General features: G+C 42.2%; 1 protein-coding gene across 1 annotated transcript in view; it reads right to left on the bottom strand.

The window, feature by feature from the left end:
- Positions 1 to 730: 730 nt before the first annotated feature.
- Positions 731 to 16671, bottom strand: part of LOC108789903 (protocadherin-11 X-linked-like) — a 228154-nt gene continuing 212213 nt past the window's right edge. The window contains exons 4-5 of the mRNA XM_018560050.1: positions 4090 to 4179; positions 731 to 990 (exon numbers count right to left, since the gene is read on the bottom strand). Of these exons, the coding sequence (XP_018415552.1) occupies positions 4108 to 4179 (72 nt within the window). The 3' untranslated portion in view covers positions 731 to 990; positions 4090 to 4107. The remainder of the gene's footprint in view (positions 991 to 4089; positions 4180 to 16671) is intronic.

Genomic DNA, 16671 nt, shown 5'->3' with positions numbered 1-16671 from the left:
GTGAACTCCATGCCCAAGAGGGCAGTGCTGGAAAATAATGGCGGCCACACAAAATATTGAGACTTTGGGCCCAATTTGGACATTTTCACTTAGGGGTGTACTCACTTTTGTTGCCAGCGGTTTAGACATTAATGGCGGTGTGTTGAGTTATTTTGAGGGGACAGCAAAGGTACACTGATATACAAGCTGTACACTCACTACTTTACATTGTAGCCAAGTGTCATGTGTCGTCACATGAAATTATATCATCAAACATTTTACAATGCTGACACTTTATTGAGCAATATATTTGTTAAAATCGGAACACCTTTTGTTTTTAAATAAACATAAGGATTAGGAATGGAAAAAAAAAGCAGAATCAGAAAAAAAGTTTTAAAATACAATTCAGTATTTGTTTTCGTTTTTTTAATGTATATACTGTGGAGATATATCTTTTTTTTTTTTTTTTTTAAAAAAAGAAGATTACTGCCAATATATCACCCGTCTGACATGGCCTTCAAGCTGCCAAATCTTATTTTACAACCAAATTATATAAATAGAAATAAATAAAAACAAAAGCCAGTATTTTTTTTTTCTTTCTCTGTTTTCATTTTTACAAGCAAGAATTGAAAACAATTTACTACTTTATTTATAGAGCCGCCTCTCAAAATGAGTGACAGTGCAAAGTCCATTTTTTTTAATATATGTATATATTTATATTTCTACCTTGGTTTTTTTTTTTTCCGATGACTACAGTATGATACAAAGTTTGTTGTCCATCATTTGGGGGCGAAAGAGAGAAAAGTTGCCTTGCTCCGGATACCTTTTGGGGTAGTCTTGCTGGAATGGTTCGTCTCTCCACATCCGAATATAAAGTTCTTCGGCAACCAGACAGAGAAGGAATCTTTTTTTCTCGTGCTGTTTCCATTTTGTCCGTGTTTGCTGGGTTAACGTCGTTGCGTACGCAAACGGCCTCAGTACATAACCTCGGATGCGGCGACGGCGTCAGAGCTGGCAAACAGAGAAACAGCATGAGAAAAAAAAAAGAAAAAATTCCCTCCCCGAACCATTTCACCAAAACACTACACCGTCATTACCGTCATTACCGTCATTAACAGGTCAAAACGTTGGCCAACTCTACTCTCTTCTCACTTCTACTGCCAGCAAGTGGCCAACGCTGCCCCAGATAGCAAGCAATTGAGCTGCAAGTTTGAAATTGACCTGCTAAACTATTGCAGACTTGCCAAGCTTCACAATTTTGTTGCACAATTACAGCAAGTCTCCAGACCAACGTGCTTTGCAAAAGTGCTGTATACTTGCAGAGGTCTTCCTAAGACCCGCAGGACTCTTGCTGTAGACTTGCAAAGCAAATTTGCTACAAATTCAAAAAGTGTCACCCAGAACTTGTGCTGCTGCAAGTGTTCTGCAAGTCTACAACGTGCCAGGGAATGTGTGCAGCAAGTTAGAAAGAATTAACATTTAAGCCTGCCACAAGTCATCCTTGCTATCTGGGACATCGTCATGGCTATCTGAGGAAAGTTGGTCAACATTACATACGGCCGGAGCTAAAAACACATTTACCAAAGCTGCATCGTCACTGCTAATTAAATCGGTTTTAATACAGAATACAGTCACTTCAAAAACAATAAAAAAAGGAAAAAAATAGGGTGCAGTGGCTACAATTCTGCTCATATATATTTTTGGAATCTTCTAACGCAGCTCTCTAACCATTCATGTGACTGAGCTTTCATAAAGCGCACTTCTTGGAAATGAATTAACTTAGGCTACTTTAATCTCTGCCTATAGAACAAGCTATTTTAATAGATTGCAATAGTTATTAAATGGTATAAGACTGGGACGTGCAGTCAGGGGAGGCAGAGCCTCACCTATTATTATGAAGAAAAAATGTGTCAGCTTCAAGTCTGAACCTGACAGCTTTTTCTCCATTGAGAGCGGCTTGTTACAGATTACACAGCAGGGAAAGCCTCCCCGCTGTGTAACCTGCCATGGAAAGCCTCCCCGCTGTATAACCGGTCATGGAAAGCCTCCCCACTGTGTAACCTGTCATGGAAAGCCTCCCCGCGGTGTAACCTGTCATGGAAAGCCTCCCCACTATGTAACCTGTCATGGAAAGCCTCCCCACTGTGTCACCTGTCATGGAAAGCCCCCCCGCTGTGTCACCTGTCATGGAAAGCCTCCCATTGTGTCACCTGTCATGGAAAGCCTCCCCAATGTGTCGCCTGTCATGGAAAGCCTCCCCAATGTGTCGCCTGTCATGGAAAGCCTCCCCACTTTGTCATCTGTCATGGAAAGCCTCCCCACTGTGTCACTTGTCATAGACGGAGCGCTGCCTGTTAATTACATGTTATTTAGAGGCAGCACTGCATCCGGCTTTTGACAGGTAGTTAGGTTGCACAGCAGTGGGCTTCCCCACTGCTTGTGTAACCTAACTTGGTGAGGCAAGAGCTGTCACAGCCTCTACTCTGTGTTAGAGGCGTGAGCTCTGTGGACGGCTTGGACCAATGTCAAAGCACCATTGGTCCAAGCTATCCAATCAAAAATAAAAACAGATCTTGATGCCTCAACAGTGACAAGCAAGGGAGGGACAGGGAGGCTCCTCCCTTCTTTCTCCCCACACAGCTTGGTTACCGAGCTGGAGGCAGAGCTTCAGCTGGACGGGCGGAGCTATGACGGGCTGGGGGATGCCTCACCCAGCACAGAAGGCACAGCACGTCACTGGTATAAGACAAACACAACTTTTGTTGCTCATTAGGGTTGGAAGTCTAAGGGGAAGGAGGGTTGGCGTTGCTGCTTTGTAGAGTTAGCAATAATAATGGTTCTAACAAAGTTTCTAACGGGAAACGTTCACAGAATGTGCAATTTTCAGCCTAGGTTAGACATGTGCACGGGCTAAAAAATTTGTTTAGTTTCCTTTTTTCGGGATTCTGGTCTGAAAGTCAATTTGTTCGGGATTCGGAAGAAATTAGTTGGCGGTAGTCTGGTAGTCTGTATGAATTTACGTTGCAGCAAAGTGACATTAGATAAAAGGAAAAAAAAATATGACTTTTTATTTTTTTTTACTGTCTGCAGAAGAGAAAACAAAAAGCGTGAGGTTCCCCCCCAATTTGATATCAGACCCTTTAGGTCTGGTAGGAATGTTAGGAGGGGCCCTCCCAAGTTAAAAAAGAAAGTGCATGGGGTTCCCCCAAAAGCCATAGCAGGCCATTTAGGGCGTAACATGAACGTGACCCCATCCCTTTCCTGCCCTGCCGGGTCTGTGCTCGGATCAAGGGTCTGGTATGAATTTAAGGGGGACCACACATTTCACCCCCATTTTTGGGGGGTGGGGTTCCCCCTTAAAATTCCCACCAGACCTAAAGGGCCTGGTATGGCTTTTGGGGGGGACCCCACACACTTTTTTTTTAAAACTTCGGGGGGTCCCTACTAACATTCCTACCAGACCTAAAGGGTCTGGTATCAATTGGAGGGGAACCTCACACTTTTTTTTCCCTCTTCTGCATTTGCATTTGGCTGTAAAAAAAAAAAAAATAATCATCACTTTCCTGCAACGGATATTCGTCCAGAAATTAAAGTTTATACAGATATCGGTAACTAATGTCTCCCGAAATTCAGGAATTCAGATTCATTCGTAATTTCTGTCATTCGGAGATTCGGATATATCCAAATCTCAGAAAATTCATCAGAATAACGAATCTTTCCAAAACGAACCGCACATGTCTGGCCTAGGTATATCATCGATGGATCGGGAATTAGTCCAGCAAGCCATTAAAAGTTAAAAGTGAATTTTTTAGTTATTGCTTAGTACAATTTTAAAGAGACGTGGACAAAGCTAAGGAAGTAAAACTGAAAGACATCTGAGAAAGTCCAAAGTTAGATCTGTGAACTAAACTGAAGAGCAGAGTTGAAGGACATCTCAGGAAGGACAACGATGGATCTCTGATCTAGACTAAGGGAGACTGAACTGATGGGAAAGTCCAAGACTGGAGTCAAATCATCTAAACTGCATTGGGCTTCTAAGGTAAGCGGGTGTTAGAGGTCAGTGAGAAAGAAAGTTTTTGGTCATGAGTTTCTAGGATATGGAGAACTCACCAAGACAGCAAACAGTGATCAGGACACCGCTGTTGGCTGTCCAACATTAACTGACGCTGCATTGTCAAGAATCCAATGAAAACGAAGCGGCTGAAATAAAGGTAAGAGATGAAGGTGAGGTGGAGCTCAGAAATATAAATATATATTACATTATCAGGGTCCATTGACCAACAAAATGCAAGCAAGCAATCTTTTATTATGTACCTCATAGTAGACCAGCCAGTTTGGACTGGATTTAAAATATCTAGCACATGTATGTATATCCTTTATGCAAATTACCCAACCTCAATGGGAACGGAAATGGCTACCCATATAGAGAGGATACCCATAGAGATAAGAACTAGCCAAGTGTATGATTAATTCCACAGCCATGCAGAGTTTTGTATCAACAATCCTAACGTGATACTAAACTCAGGAGTTAAACCTTAAAAATGTATTCAAGAACCTCAACTATTAACAGCAATGAGGGGAATTTATCAAAACTGGAGCAAACAGCCCCCATGGAACCAATCAGCATCTCTCTTCAGTTTGCTCGGGTAAAATTTGAAAATGAGAGAGAGAAGCCAATTGGCTGCAGTGCAAATCTGCTCCACATTTTGTCTGCTCCAGTCCTGATAAATTCCCCCCCCCCTTCTGGAGGGGGGCTATGTCTGTTCCCCATGGTCCCCGTGTGTGTTGTAGAGTAGTCACCGATCCAAGCTCGCTCCCGGGACGGACTACAATCTCAATACAAATCAGTAAACTAGACATGAGATTGTAGTCCATCCCGGGAGTGAGCTTGGAGCGGTGACTACTCTACAACACACATGGGGACCATGGGGAACAGACGTAGCCCCCCTCCAGAAGGAAGGACAGTGTCAGCACCAATTCAGAGATGATTGGAGGATCTACAGCCGAGTGATACACAAATAAGATACATTGTTGATAATAGTTAAGGTACCTTATATATATATACACATACTGTATATATATCTATATCTATATGTACATATAGATATAGATATATATAATTTTCTGTGAAGTTAATTTTTAATTTTTTTTTTCTGTGAAGTTAATTTTCAGCCCATTCACTAAGCTAAAAGTAAAATTCCCCTGCAAAGTGAATTTGTCTTTAGTAAACCAACCCCATAGTATCAACTTTCCCTACAAAGTTAAGCAAACATTTGCAAAATACATCAGACATGCCAAATTATATATACAATGCTTCCAGATACAGGAGTACAGGAGGTATACATTCATTTATTATTATATGATGGAACAGAAGACGTGCATTAAAAAAAAAAAAGGATTTGTACCATGAAAAATGGGCAAATTAATTTCAATTTCAAAGGCTGATTTTTGCTAATGTTATGATGAAGATCAACAAAGAATCAACTTGTAACTGCATGTTTCTTAAAGTGGATCTACAACCTCCTATCCATTACAGCCAAAGAAGACGCCATCTTGGCCTCTATTTGGATTGCAGTTGCCATGGTGCTGCACATGTAATCAGCTATGACGCCAACTCTTTAAAACCCTTTTATAGCATCTAGATTCCAAACCAGTGGAAATGTGAGCCTACAAGACACACGGTCCTAGGACAGATTCTGAACATGGCTCAAACAGACTGAAACCTGAAATAAGCAAACTGGGAACCTTGACTTTGGGCACACGCCTTGAGGGCCCAGTCACACCATATCCAGTGCCTTGGGCGCAGTCCGAGCCCAGAACACACTGGATCGCAAAGATCACGCCGGACCATGTTCTGGGGCAAGAGGGGGCGTGGCGATGCCAATCATGTCAATGGCACTGCAGGCACGCCCCCTGCCCGCTGTGCATTTGCCCGCACCAGAACGCAAGGTACAGGAATACCCTCTGTGTGATCGGAAAAAATGCTACATGCACTTTTTTTTCCGATCGCACTGCACTGGAACGGAGGGCAATCCTGTTCCGGTCCATGCGATTGCCCTGCGGGTGACATGAATGGCTCCACCACTCCCCCCCCTCCCACCCCAGAACATGGCCTGGCCTGATCTATGCGATCCAGTGCCCCCCGGGTTCAAACTGCACCGGAACGCACTGGATATGGTATGACAGGGCCCTGAAAGTAACTGTTTTGAAAATTGGTGGGTCTAGTTCCACGTTAAGATTGTTATTTTACATCTGTATCATAGCCCGGCGCTGATACATACTAAACATATCAAAGTCATTCAGAATAAATCCAGATCCAAACACCGTATACCGAGATACATCCAAAATAAGGTTTCGTTTTGCAGTTCCCAGGCCAGAGCAAGAATCGCAATGCGTACCAAGTTAACTTGGATTGTCATTGGCCTGTAGATGATCACATAATCATTATACTAGTAATAAAAATGTATAACAATGTATGAAAGATAGAGATTTCACTTTAACACATAAATATGTCAGTTTCACTAATAATCTGGCATTTTGGGTAAGAGTTTATTTAGTTATAAACATACCATAGCCAACAACGCCTCAGTTCCATGCTTTTTGTTGTACTGAAAAACAATATCAATTCAGGGCTGCCATAAAACAATAAAACTAATTCCATGTTGCTGTTTGCCTAAATGTCACAATGTCACAAAAGTATTGTGATTGTAATGTCTTCCTTATATTGTAAAGTGCTGCACAAACTGTTGGCGCTATATAAATCCTGTATAATAATAATAATATCTCTTTCTTTGTTTTCTACTTCCTTATGACTCTTTTTTATTATTATGGATGGTGTGCGGAAGCACTAGACACCCTGTCAGGCTTCTACTGCTGTGTCCCCACTGGGGAGACTCACCCTCTCTATTTGTCCTGGTCACCAATGTCACCATGGCTAGGTGTGACTAAAAATCAAAAATGTTAACGTGTTACAGGGACAGGAAATCTTCCAATGGTGACATTAGCTCCAGTGACAGCTGTCTAAGTGGGAATGTCCATTACTTTTGAGTGAGTTCTTTATACTTGCTGTTGTGTCTCATAATAGGAAGTGAAAATAATCCCCCCGGCGCCATGGGACTCAAATACCAAAGAAAACTTTAATCAGTTTCAACGATCCCATGCTAATTCCAAAACAAAGAAAAAGCTTTGATTTTAGATATACTGTAAAGTGTTCTGGTGTATTCCTTCAGTCAAACGTTCTCTAGATTGCTCTTTTTTGCCAAGCTGTTCATATTTCAGTCATGTTAGCCAGAAAATGTCGGAACTGTCATTGCCAAATGTGCTGTGAAAATAATCCCCCCGGCGCCATGGGACTCAAATACCAAAGAAAACTTTAATCAGTTTCAACGATCCCATGCTAATTCCAAAACAAAGAAAAAGCTTTGATTTTAGATATACTGTAAAGTGTTCTGGTGTATTCCTTCAGTCAAACGTTCTCTAGATTGCTCTTTTTTGCCAAGCTGTTCATATTTCAGTCATGTTAGCCAGAAAATGTCGGAACTGTCATTGCCAAATGTGCAGAGAGAGAGAGAGAAGAGAGAGGGAGAGGGAGAGGGAGAGGGAGAGGGAGAGAGAAAAGAAAATTCCCAGAGTTTGTATTGCTTTCAGAAAGACTTACTGTCAATAAGGAAATATATATCGTCTTGATATCTAAAGCTTTGAGATAATTATTAATTAAAAAGAATAGAATGTTCTACCTGGCTATAATTATGCTAAATACCGGTTCTGTCAAGCGATACTGTTCCAAATTAAAACTTAAACAGAAACAGAATGTAATTAAGAAGAATTAGCACAAACATTATGCATGTAAATCTGCAGAGTGAATTATAAAACAAAAGAAAAGAAAAAAAGGTATAAAATAAAAACTGGAACAAAACATCCACTTTCAGTACGTTGAAATATCCAGCCGAATAGATGTGGGTTTTGTGCTATTTAAAAGGCTAAGCTCATTTTTTATTTTAGCTGTAAGTCCTCATCAATTATGATCTGAAAGGCCGTTATTGCACATTTTATGGGGCAATAACACCAGATGACATGTCTGCGGTCTCAGATTTGTGATACATTGTTGAATATTAGCAGAAAATCAATGGAGCAATGAGAATGTAGAACAATGGTATGAGAAAAGCCGTACTTGTCAGAACAATTGCCTAAAAATATCCCAAGATGAAATCTTTTTATTTGTGATGCATGTGTGGGATGGTATTCCATTGAGTATACAGAAAGCATGGGCAGGTATCCTAATAACAGTCTTTCAGCCTTGGAGCACAATGCCTAAAGTAGGACATACATGTTGCAAGAACCAGCCACAATTTGCCCAGTGGGTGCCCCTGTTAGCACCCTTCCAGCTGGCATCCATTGATCAGCTGATCGAAGGGGCAGGTTGGAAAATTCTTGGCCGAATGGTACAAGGTGCCTCTTGGACATCAGATCATTATCATTGCAAAGGTCACTGCCAGGGTTTAGTAGCTCCTTCGTGTTACATGTTGCTTTAATTTGAACTTCTGTTACATTTTATATTAATGTTGTCTTGTCCCATTTACAATAAAAAAGCCACTTTTGCCCTAAAACTCACTTTATCCGCTGGTGCTGTCCCTGCAAACTTATCTCTGCTCGTCCTTTGGGACCACAATTCCTGACAATATAGGGAGTGGAGTTTGTACAATTGGGCATTGGAAATAAGGTCTAAATTCAGCTTAAAGTGCACCTGTGATCAGACTATGGGCATTCAAGTTTTTACATATTCTTAAACAAGCAGTAAAGGAGCTTTAAAACAAGCCATGGCTGGCCTCCTTAGGTATATGTAGTGTCAAGTTATTCATCCTCAAAGATCACAAAAAAGACTCCTAACTCCAGTTTAAATGTTTACAGTTACAAATGTCTACTGTTAGTTCACATTAGAAGGCTGGCAGGCTGCCAAGTCCCTGTTGCCATAGATGATAGGAGGAGAGGAAATGTGATTTCAGTGCCTCTGTTGTGAACTTTAAAGATGCATTTCTCCACAATGCCTAAAGCTACATAGGTGATTGAGGGCTTGTGTTTTTATTGCTTTTATCGCTTGTTCAGAATATGTAAATGTGTAAGTGTGAGAAGTTTGGGCACAGGGTCACTTCAAATTGGTCCTGTTTTCATTTTTCCCCCCAGTTTTAACAGATATGTGAACCCTAACAATGAACTTTGCTCCAGTTCACCTCTGTCTAAGAGGTCTAGTTGATTTTCATTTGCCAAAGTAACATTCACAGGACTATCCAATGCATTTTTGGGGTTCACCAGTCCCCCTTCATCAGGCCTTGTGGCTGCAAAATAAAAGACTATGTAGCACAGTGAACCAGGATGGCTGTCTGGCCAGCACCCTGAAAGAGACTTCCTACACAATATTAGATTCTTTCAAACCCTCTCACCCCAATCCGGTGTGCTACCCAGTCTTTTATTCTGCAAGTCCTGATGAAGGGGGACTGGTGAGCCCCCAAAAAACACACTGGCTTATGACTCTCACTTTGGCAAATAAAAAATCAACTTGTCCTGTTAAACTTAGTAGGCACTTTTGCTTCTTTACCGTCTTTATTGCATCACTACTACAGTGACCTCTGCTGGGTTCACCTGCTGAGTCGCCCTCCCTACATGTCTGCAAATTATTCTTTACACTAGTGTCCACCAACATGTTAAAGGAGAACTATGAGGGGGGTGCTTTTCCCTCACCTCATAGTTCTAGCGGACCTGTGACAATGAGACTGTCACAGGTCGGCTCAGTAGATAGGGAGGTGAGCGAACATATACCGCCGTTCGCTCACCTCTCGATCCAGCCACAGCTCTCTGCCGTGACAGGGGAGGGGCTGGATTCCCCCCTCCCCAATCCTCCAGCGCTGACTGGCGGAACGGACGGGGGAGGGGGCGGGTACAGCTGGCTCTGCCTCTAGATAGGCAGAGCCACCTGTCAGTCACGCAGCTGGGCGGATCTCGACATCGGTGTCGGGATCCGCTCCGGCTGCGGCGTCTCAGTATACCGCGAGCTGTAGCTCCCTCTATATACTGAGCTTAGGGTAACGGGAGGATGCTAGTTTGTATCCTCCCATTACCTCAAGGAGAACTATGGGGAAAAGCCCTGACCCCGTAGTTCTCCTTTAATCTTCACCTGTGTGGATGACAAACAGGCAGTGGGGTAGAAGTATGTACTATCTCTATTACAAGTACATCTACTATTTAAAGTTAGATTTGTGTGGCACAGTCACTTTATTTGTATAATATTTCTTTATTATTTCTATATATAACAATACAGACAACTAAACATGTAAACATCCTGTTAAAAGACTCTACCAGGGAGAAATCCAATCAAAAACAGAAGAGAAAGATATTCAAAACTTCTTCCTAAAACAGCCACCATAAATGTCCCTTCCCATTGGTATTAAAACCATTCTTCCCCCCCTAGGGGTCTCAACTAAAAAGAAAAAGCAAGGAAAACGACAACCCAAAATCCCTCCCATCCCTAAACCACCCAAAACAACAACAACAACAAGACGAATTGGAAAGAAGAAAAAAGAAAAAGTCAGTCTCATCTCCTCCTTCCCTCATTCCTCTCGCCTCCTCCAATGGCCAAGCAAAGGAGCCTCACAAGTACATCCACTATTTAAAGTTTTATTTTTGTGGCAGAGTCACTTTAAAATGCCTTAACAAAGGCCTCTGCGTTGCATCTACTATACCCAGCATCTCTGGTTCTTTAATGTCATCCCTGCAGGATATAATATATATTAATTTTCTGGCACTGATACAATGTCGCACAGAGTTCAATTAAATTAGCAGAATGTAAACAGATGACTCGGACTGGCTGTAATATATTTTCATCACTTTATAGCCATATGAAAAAAAAGAAATTCCTGATCCTCAAATACATCAACTGATGATGCTTAACATGGTGGAACTAATTTACAGCATCATGAATGCGGGACACTTTGTGCCTGATTAATATACTCGGGATGCTGCAGTCCAGTATTATATCAAGTCCCTGTTTGCTGGTATATACGGCTATGGGGGCTGTGCAGTGTATCAGCATTCATACAGTAGAGTGTACAGGATCCCTGCAGATACTATGGAAGACAAACCCATAAACAGCCGTATAGTGGTTTGCAACTACCTTACAGGATCGGGTACTAAGTTCAAATGCATATTCAGGCCTGACCAAAATTTGCCACCTAATCTCCCTCTAAATGTTTTTCTTGTATTTTGCTCCTGTAGCAAGAAACTGTTTTTATTACTCTCTGTGACATCACCACCAAGCTGCTAGTAGGTCAGTTCATACTGATGCAAGCACTCCCCCAGAACTATATCTTCCAAGGGCCCTTTCCCTACACAAGCTGTTGGAAGTCAAGGCAGCAGCATTGTTTTACTGGAGAAGAAATCAATAAATGTATGTGGAGAGGGACGGAGATGGCGGGATAGGTGGAGTACTGTAGTCCTGCAAGCAGGACTGACAGCATTGCTTTAACTCGATGGACATGTGTCTTTTTTCAACCTAACTATGTAACTATGCTTGAGATTTTAGGGCAGCAGAGGTGCTGTGTTGACAGCCCAAACAAAAGAGGAGACCTTGTGTTCATTGGCTGTTGAATGGCCACTGTGCCGAGCGAGTGATCCCCTTTGTTTTCCAAGCAGAGTGGAAGTTGCTCATCACAGCAGCAATAGAGGACCCAGAAAACTGAAGTGAAGCCCTGAAGTAGCACCACCTACTATATGTTTTACAGGATCCCTGTGGCCCTACCGGGCATATCATATGCATATTTACGATGTGGCAAGCAGGACCAATGTAAGCATATATGCATATATGTACCTGGAGTTCCGCTTTAAGCTATGTTGAATAAAATAAACGCAAATTTCACTGCAGCTGGAGGATCACAAATGGAACATTTGGATACAAGTAGATACAATTTAGCAAATAAATAGTTGAAATGACCATTTTCAGCAGGCAGTTGTTTGCCACCAGGGAAAGAACCCTCCAACATGCAGTACGTTCCTAAATAAAGTAGCATGCTTCTGCCAAGTCTGACAATATAACAGTGAATGCTGCATGATACAAAATCCAGGACTCCCAACCGCATGCAGCCCTCTGTTACAATACAGGGAGACAAAACAGAAGGCCTAAACGGATGTTAGAGTCCATAAAAAAGTTTAACAATTGTGTTGATCAAACAGCCAATGCGTTTCAGGGGCAAACACAGACCTTCCTCTATGCTACAAAACAAACATAATAATGCAGTCAGATCACTGTGAACTCAGATATAGAGGATAGGGGAGAATGTATAAAAAAAAACAAAAACAACCCATCCCCCTGTGCGATATCATAGAGTTAATGGCTCCATTTAAAGTGACAGTAAACTCAGGAGTTAAAAAAGCATTCAAGAACCTTAACTATTACCAACAATGTATCTTATTTGTGTATCACTCGGCTGTAGATCCTCCAATCATCTCTGAATTGGTGCTGACACTGTGCTTCCTTCTGGAGGGGGGCTACTTTTGTTCCCCATGGTCCCTGTGTGTGTCGTAAAGTAGTCACCGCTCCAAGCTCGCACCCGGAATAGACTACAATCTCATGTTTAGTTTACTCATTTGTATTGAGATTGTAGTCCATCCCGGGGGCGGAGCTTGGAGCGGTGACTACTTTACAACACACACATGGACCATGGGGAACAAAAGTAGCTCCACCTCCAGAAGGAAGGACAGTGTCAGCACCAATTTAGAGATGATTGGAGGATCTACAGCCGAGTGATACACAAATAAGATACATTGTTGTTCATAGTTCAGGTTCTTGAATGGATTTTTAAGATATAACTCCTGAGTTGAGTGTCACTTTAATGTCAATGGCTCTGCTACAATGCAGAAGGCTCGAAAAAGTTACTTTCTGTATTAATTCACCTTATTCAACAACTCTTGCGTCTAGTGGCCAATTCGCGCTAACAGCATCACAATCACTATCGATCGCGGTCACAGGTCTCGAGGCTTTTCTGAGTATAGAGAAGAAATTAAACTTATCTTGAAGAACACAGGTTTTACCTCAAACAGCCAATTACTCAATACCTTTGCACTATAAAAATGATAGATTTTTCAGAACGCGCGCCGCCGTTTAAGGGAAGCCTTTCAGGCGGTGTAATTTTAAAAGCAATGTATTTCATCTATGAAGGAGGATAAATATTGGTTGCCCTAAAAAAAAAAAAAGGGAAGAAAAACGAGTATATTCTCTAAACCCGATACAAAGGCCACAACAATACCCTCCAACACACAGATTGCTTAATGCAGAGGAATATCCCGAAGGCTTCAATGCATCAACTATTTTGCAGAGTCAACAAATTTTTCCTGGAATGTAACTTGTATGCGTTGGGCGATGTCCGGTAATTTTGCGCATAGGTGATGCTGATCTACTTGTAATGCGGTTACTATGTAGATCACATGCAGTATAAACAACTGTATCAAATGATAATATCTGCATGTTTCCCTCTCTCCACTCACACATGCGTACGGCTATTACCGGAGGGAATGGGTTTTGCTGACAGATGCATTTTACCTTCAGGATGTATTGATTTTTCTCTATGAAATTTTAACAAACACACAACTGTAATTAAAGCCTGCAAGGCAAAACTGCGAGATTAAGTCTAATGTTTTTTTTCCTGGATGCCCGTGGCCAAAAATATTTGCATCCCAAGATTCTGGGACAAACTTTCCTCCACTTATCAGAGAGATGAAGCTGGCTGGACCGAGTACTATCACAGAGAGTTACTGGATGGATAGGACAACTTTTTTTTAAGGACTTGGAGGTGACTATGATGTCTCAGATACTTCCCAGACTTTTTCTCCATTATTTTAAACTGTACAGGCGGAAGTGGGAAAATCATTATCAATTCAGTTACTTTAAAGTGTATGAGCGTAACCATCTAGGGCAGTGTTTCTCAGCCTGTGTAACCTCAGGACCCACATTTGTCCTCGGTCATTAAGTCGCGACCCAAGTCGCACTACAATGGAACGCACGGCAGTGTTGGCTGCTGTGCTGTGACGGAGCTCCATCCATATGTGCATTGCTTGTACAGCTCCCTTGCGTGCCTTGTAGAGGTTCTGGAAGCCAGAATGTGACGTCACTCCAGTCCAGGCACCTGTACAGGACATGTGAGGAAGCTATAAGCAATGCAAGTATGGATGGAGCTCCCTCGCGGCCATACTCCCAGCCCACCCCACCTCAAGTTGACACTTGGAACTGGGTAGCATATTTTGAATGGCTGCTTGGTGTAAGAATGGACGGTGCTGCGCTAGGGGGAGGCTAAGGAGCCTCTCACCTAGAAAAGTGGAAGGCATGTGGCAACCCACTGAACACGGGGTCGCGACCCACTTTTGGGTCACGACCCAACAGTTGAGAACCAAGGATCTAGGGTATGGTGAGAAGAAACTAAAAAAAAAATCATGGCTTCTATGGAGCAGGGCTTGGGGCCCAATGAGACAGTTCAACATTACAGATTATGGTGAGAAGGGACTAAAGGAACTATGGCTTCCAAGAAGTAGGACTTGCAACCCAGTGAAACTGTATAACAATATAGATTATGGTGAAAAGGGGACTAAATTAATCATGGCATTTATGGAGTAGGACTTGGCACCCAAAAAGATAGTATACCACCATGGTTAAGTTGAGAAGGGAATAAAGGAATCATGTCTTCTATGGAGTAGGGTTTGGGACCCAACCAGACAATATAACCGTACAGGTTATAGTGAGAAGGGGCCAAAGGAATCAAAAAGCCCTCCAACCGAATCAGTGTATAGCACAGTAAAGACTTCTTAGAACAGACGTTATCCACATGTCTCATTCCATCACATATCCCAAAAATAATTGGACTATTCCTTATTTCAGGACACTGGGTGAAGCCATGCAAATCATTCCTTTTTGTCCAATCAGACAGATGTACATCCAGAACTGCTGATGTATAGTGTACATATACCCAAATATTATAGAGCCATTTATTCCAAATTGCATACAGCTGTTTCAGGCTTTTTGGTCATCCTCAGTACAGTGTATGGAAGCCATGGCTTCTATGGAGTAGAGCTCCACTGTGCTACGCACTGATTCGGGTGAAGGGCCTTTTGATCCCTTTAGTCCCAATATGGTTATACTGCCTTGTTGGGTTCCAAGCCCTACTCCATATAACTACAGGCATTGCACTTATTGAACAGATATAATGGGATATTTAACAGACCAACTGACAGGAAATAAGAGGAGTATATTGTTCAGGTTTACATACACTTGGACTTGTTCACACTATAATGCACATCATGAACCACATTATTCTACCCAGTAAATGTGCATTAGATTGCAAAGCAAAGTTAATTGTACCTCAAGTTACATCTACAGTACACTGCAATGTACCATGCAGGTGCACATGCCCTGTACATTGCACTGCCTTGCAAAAAAAAAAAAATGTGCAGAAACCAATATTTGTATAGTGAGGTAAGTGTGAAGGCAGCCCAGTCATAGGGAATACGCTGCCTAAGGCTGGCCATACACTTATTAATTCTTTTCATTCAACCCGCGGGCTGAACGAAAAAATTGACCCAATTCCTCCATCAACAGAAACAGCGTGTCAATCGAGGAATCCCGCTGTTTACATTGTATTCTGACAGGTGCCGCTGAATAGAAAACCCGATCAGAGTGGACAGCTCATTGGCTGCCGGCTCTGATCAATCAAAAAAGTTCCAGCCGCCTCCTTCGATCAGCTGATGGAGGAATGCTGGTTGAAAGGGAACCGACAGCCCCACACACTGTGCGAATTTCAGCCGGTGTATGGGCACCTTTAGGCAACGTGCCTTAATTCTCAAAATGATATGCATTGCATTATGGTGTGAATGGACCCCCTAAGGGCCTATTCACACATGCCAGTATACAGTGTAAGGGATCCCACAAGACTCATTCACACATACGTGTGTATTAGCATGCATATCGATGCATGTTTGTCAAAGCATCAGCATGTGTTGTGGTACCCTTGTCCTTGCCTTATCTACTGTGGTTTCTCCTGCACATTTAATGAAAAATGAAGAACTCACTGGCACTCCGAAGAGTCCCTTGCGTCAATCTTTCTTTTGTTGACATACTCAAGGTGGTCTCTCAATGCATGGCAACGTTTCGCAACTCTATCCAGTCCTTCATCAGGCAACCAAAGTGCTTGTGCTTTGAACTTAGGATTTGAAGTATATAGAGTTACTAAATCTGGGTCTGCTGTTCTGATAAATTCTCCATTGCAGAGGGAATTGTAAGCTCACTGGCTTTCCTGCGTGAACTTTGCACTCATTTCTCAGCCAAAGAAAGCTTGTTAATACCTCTTACCAACCATCAAAACACATTCTGATGCCCTTGACTTCTATTGTCTCCTAACATACTTAACCGCTGAAAAAATACATAGGCTGCCGATGCACCAAAATGTCCCAAAAATCAGATGCACCACAAAATTGCTAACACACCACCGTGCACTTTGGTGTGTAGCCATGTGTTGCCGTGTGCTACAATGCACATGTATTGAATGGCACCGCAACGCATCATTGTGTAAAATGTGCATTGTCGCGTGTTGCAGTAATGCATACATTCCCATAACCAGGGGCGTCCCTAGCATTTTTACTGCTTGAGGTTGTGATGATGGG

The sequence above is a fragment of the Nanorana parkeri genome, unplaced genomic scaffold (genome assembly GCF_000935625.1).
Source record: "Nanorana parkeri isolate BGI_ZX_2015 unplaced genomic scaffold, ASM93562v1 scaffold429, whole genome shotgun sequence".
Lineage (NCBI taxonomy): Eukaryota > Metazoa > Chordata > Amphibia > Anura > Dicroglossidae > Nanorana > Nanorana parkeri.
Note: the sequence above shows the minus strand (reverse complement) of the source record. Positions and strands in the feature narration are given on the sequence as shown.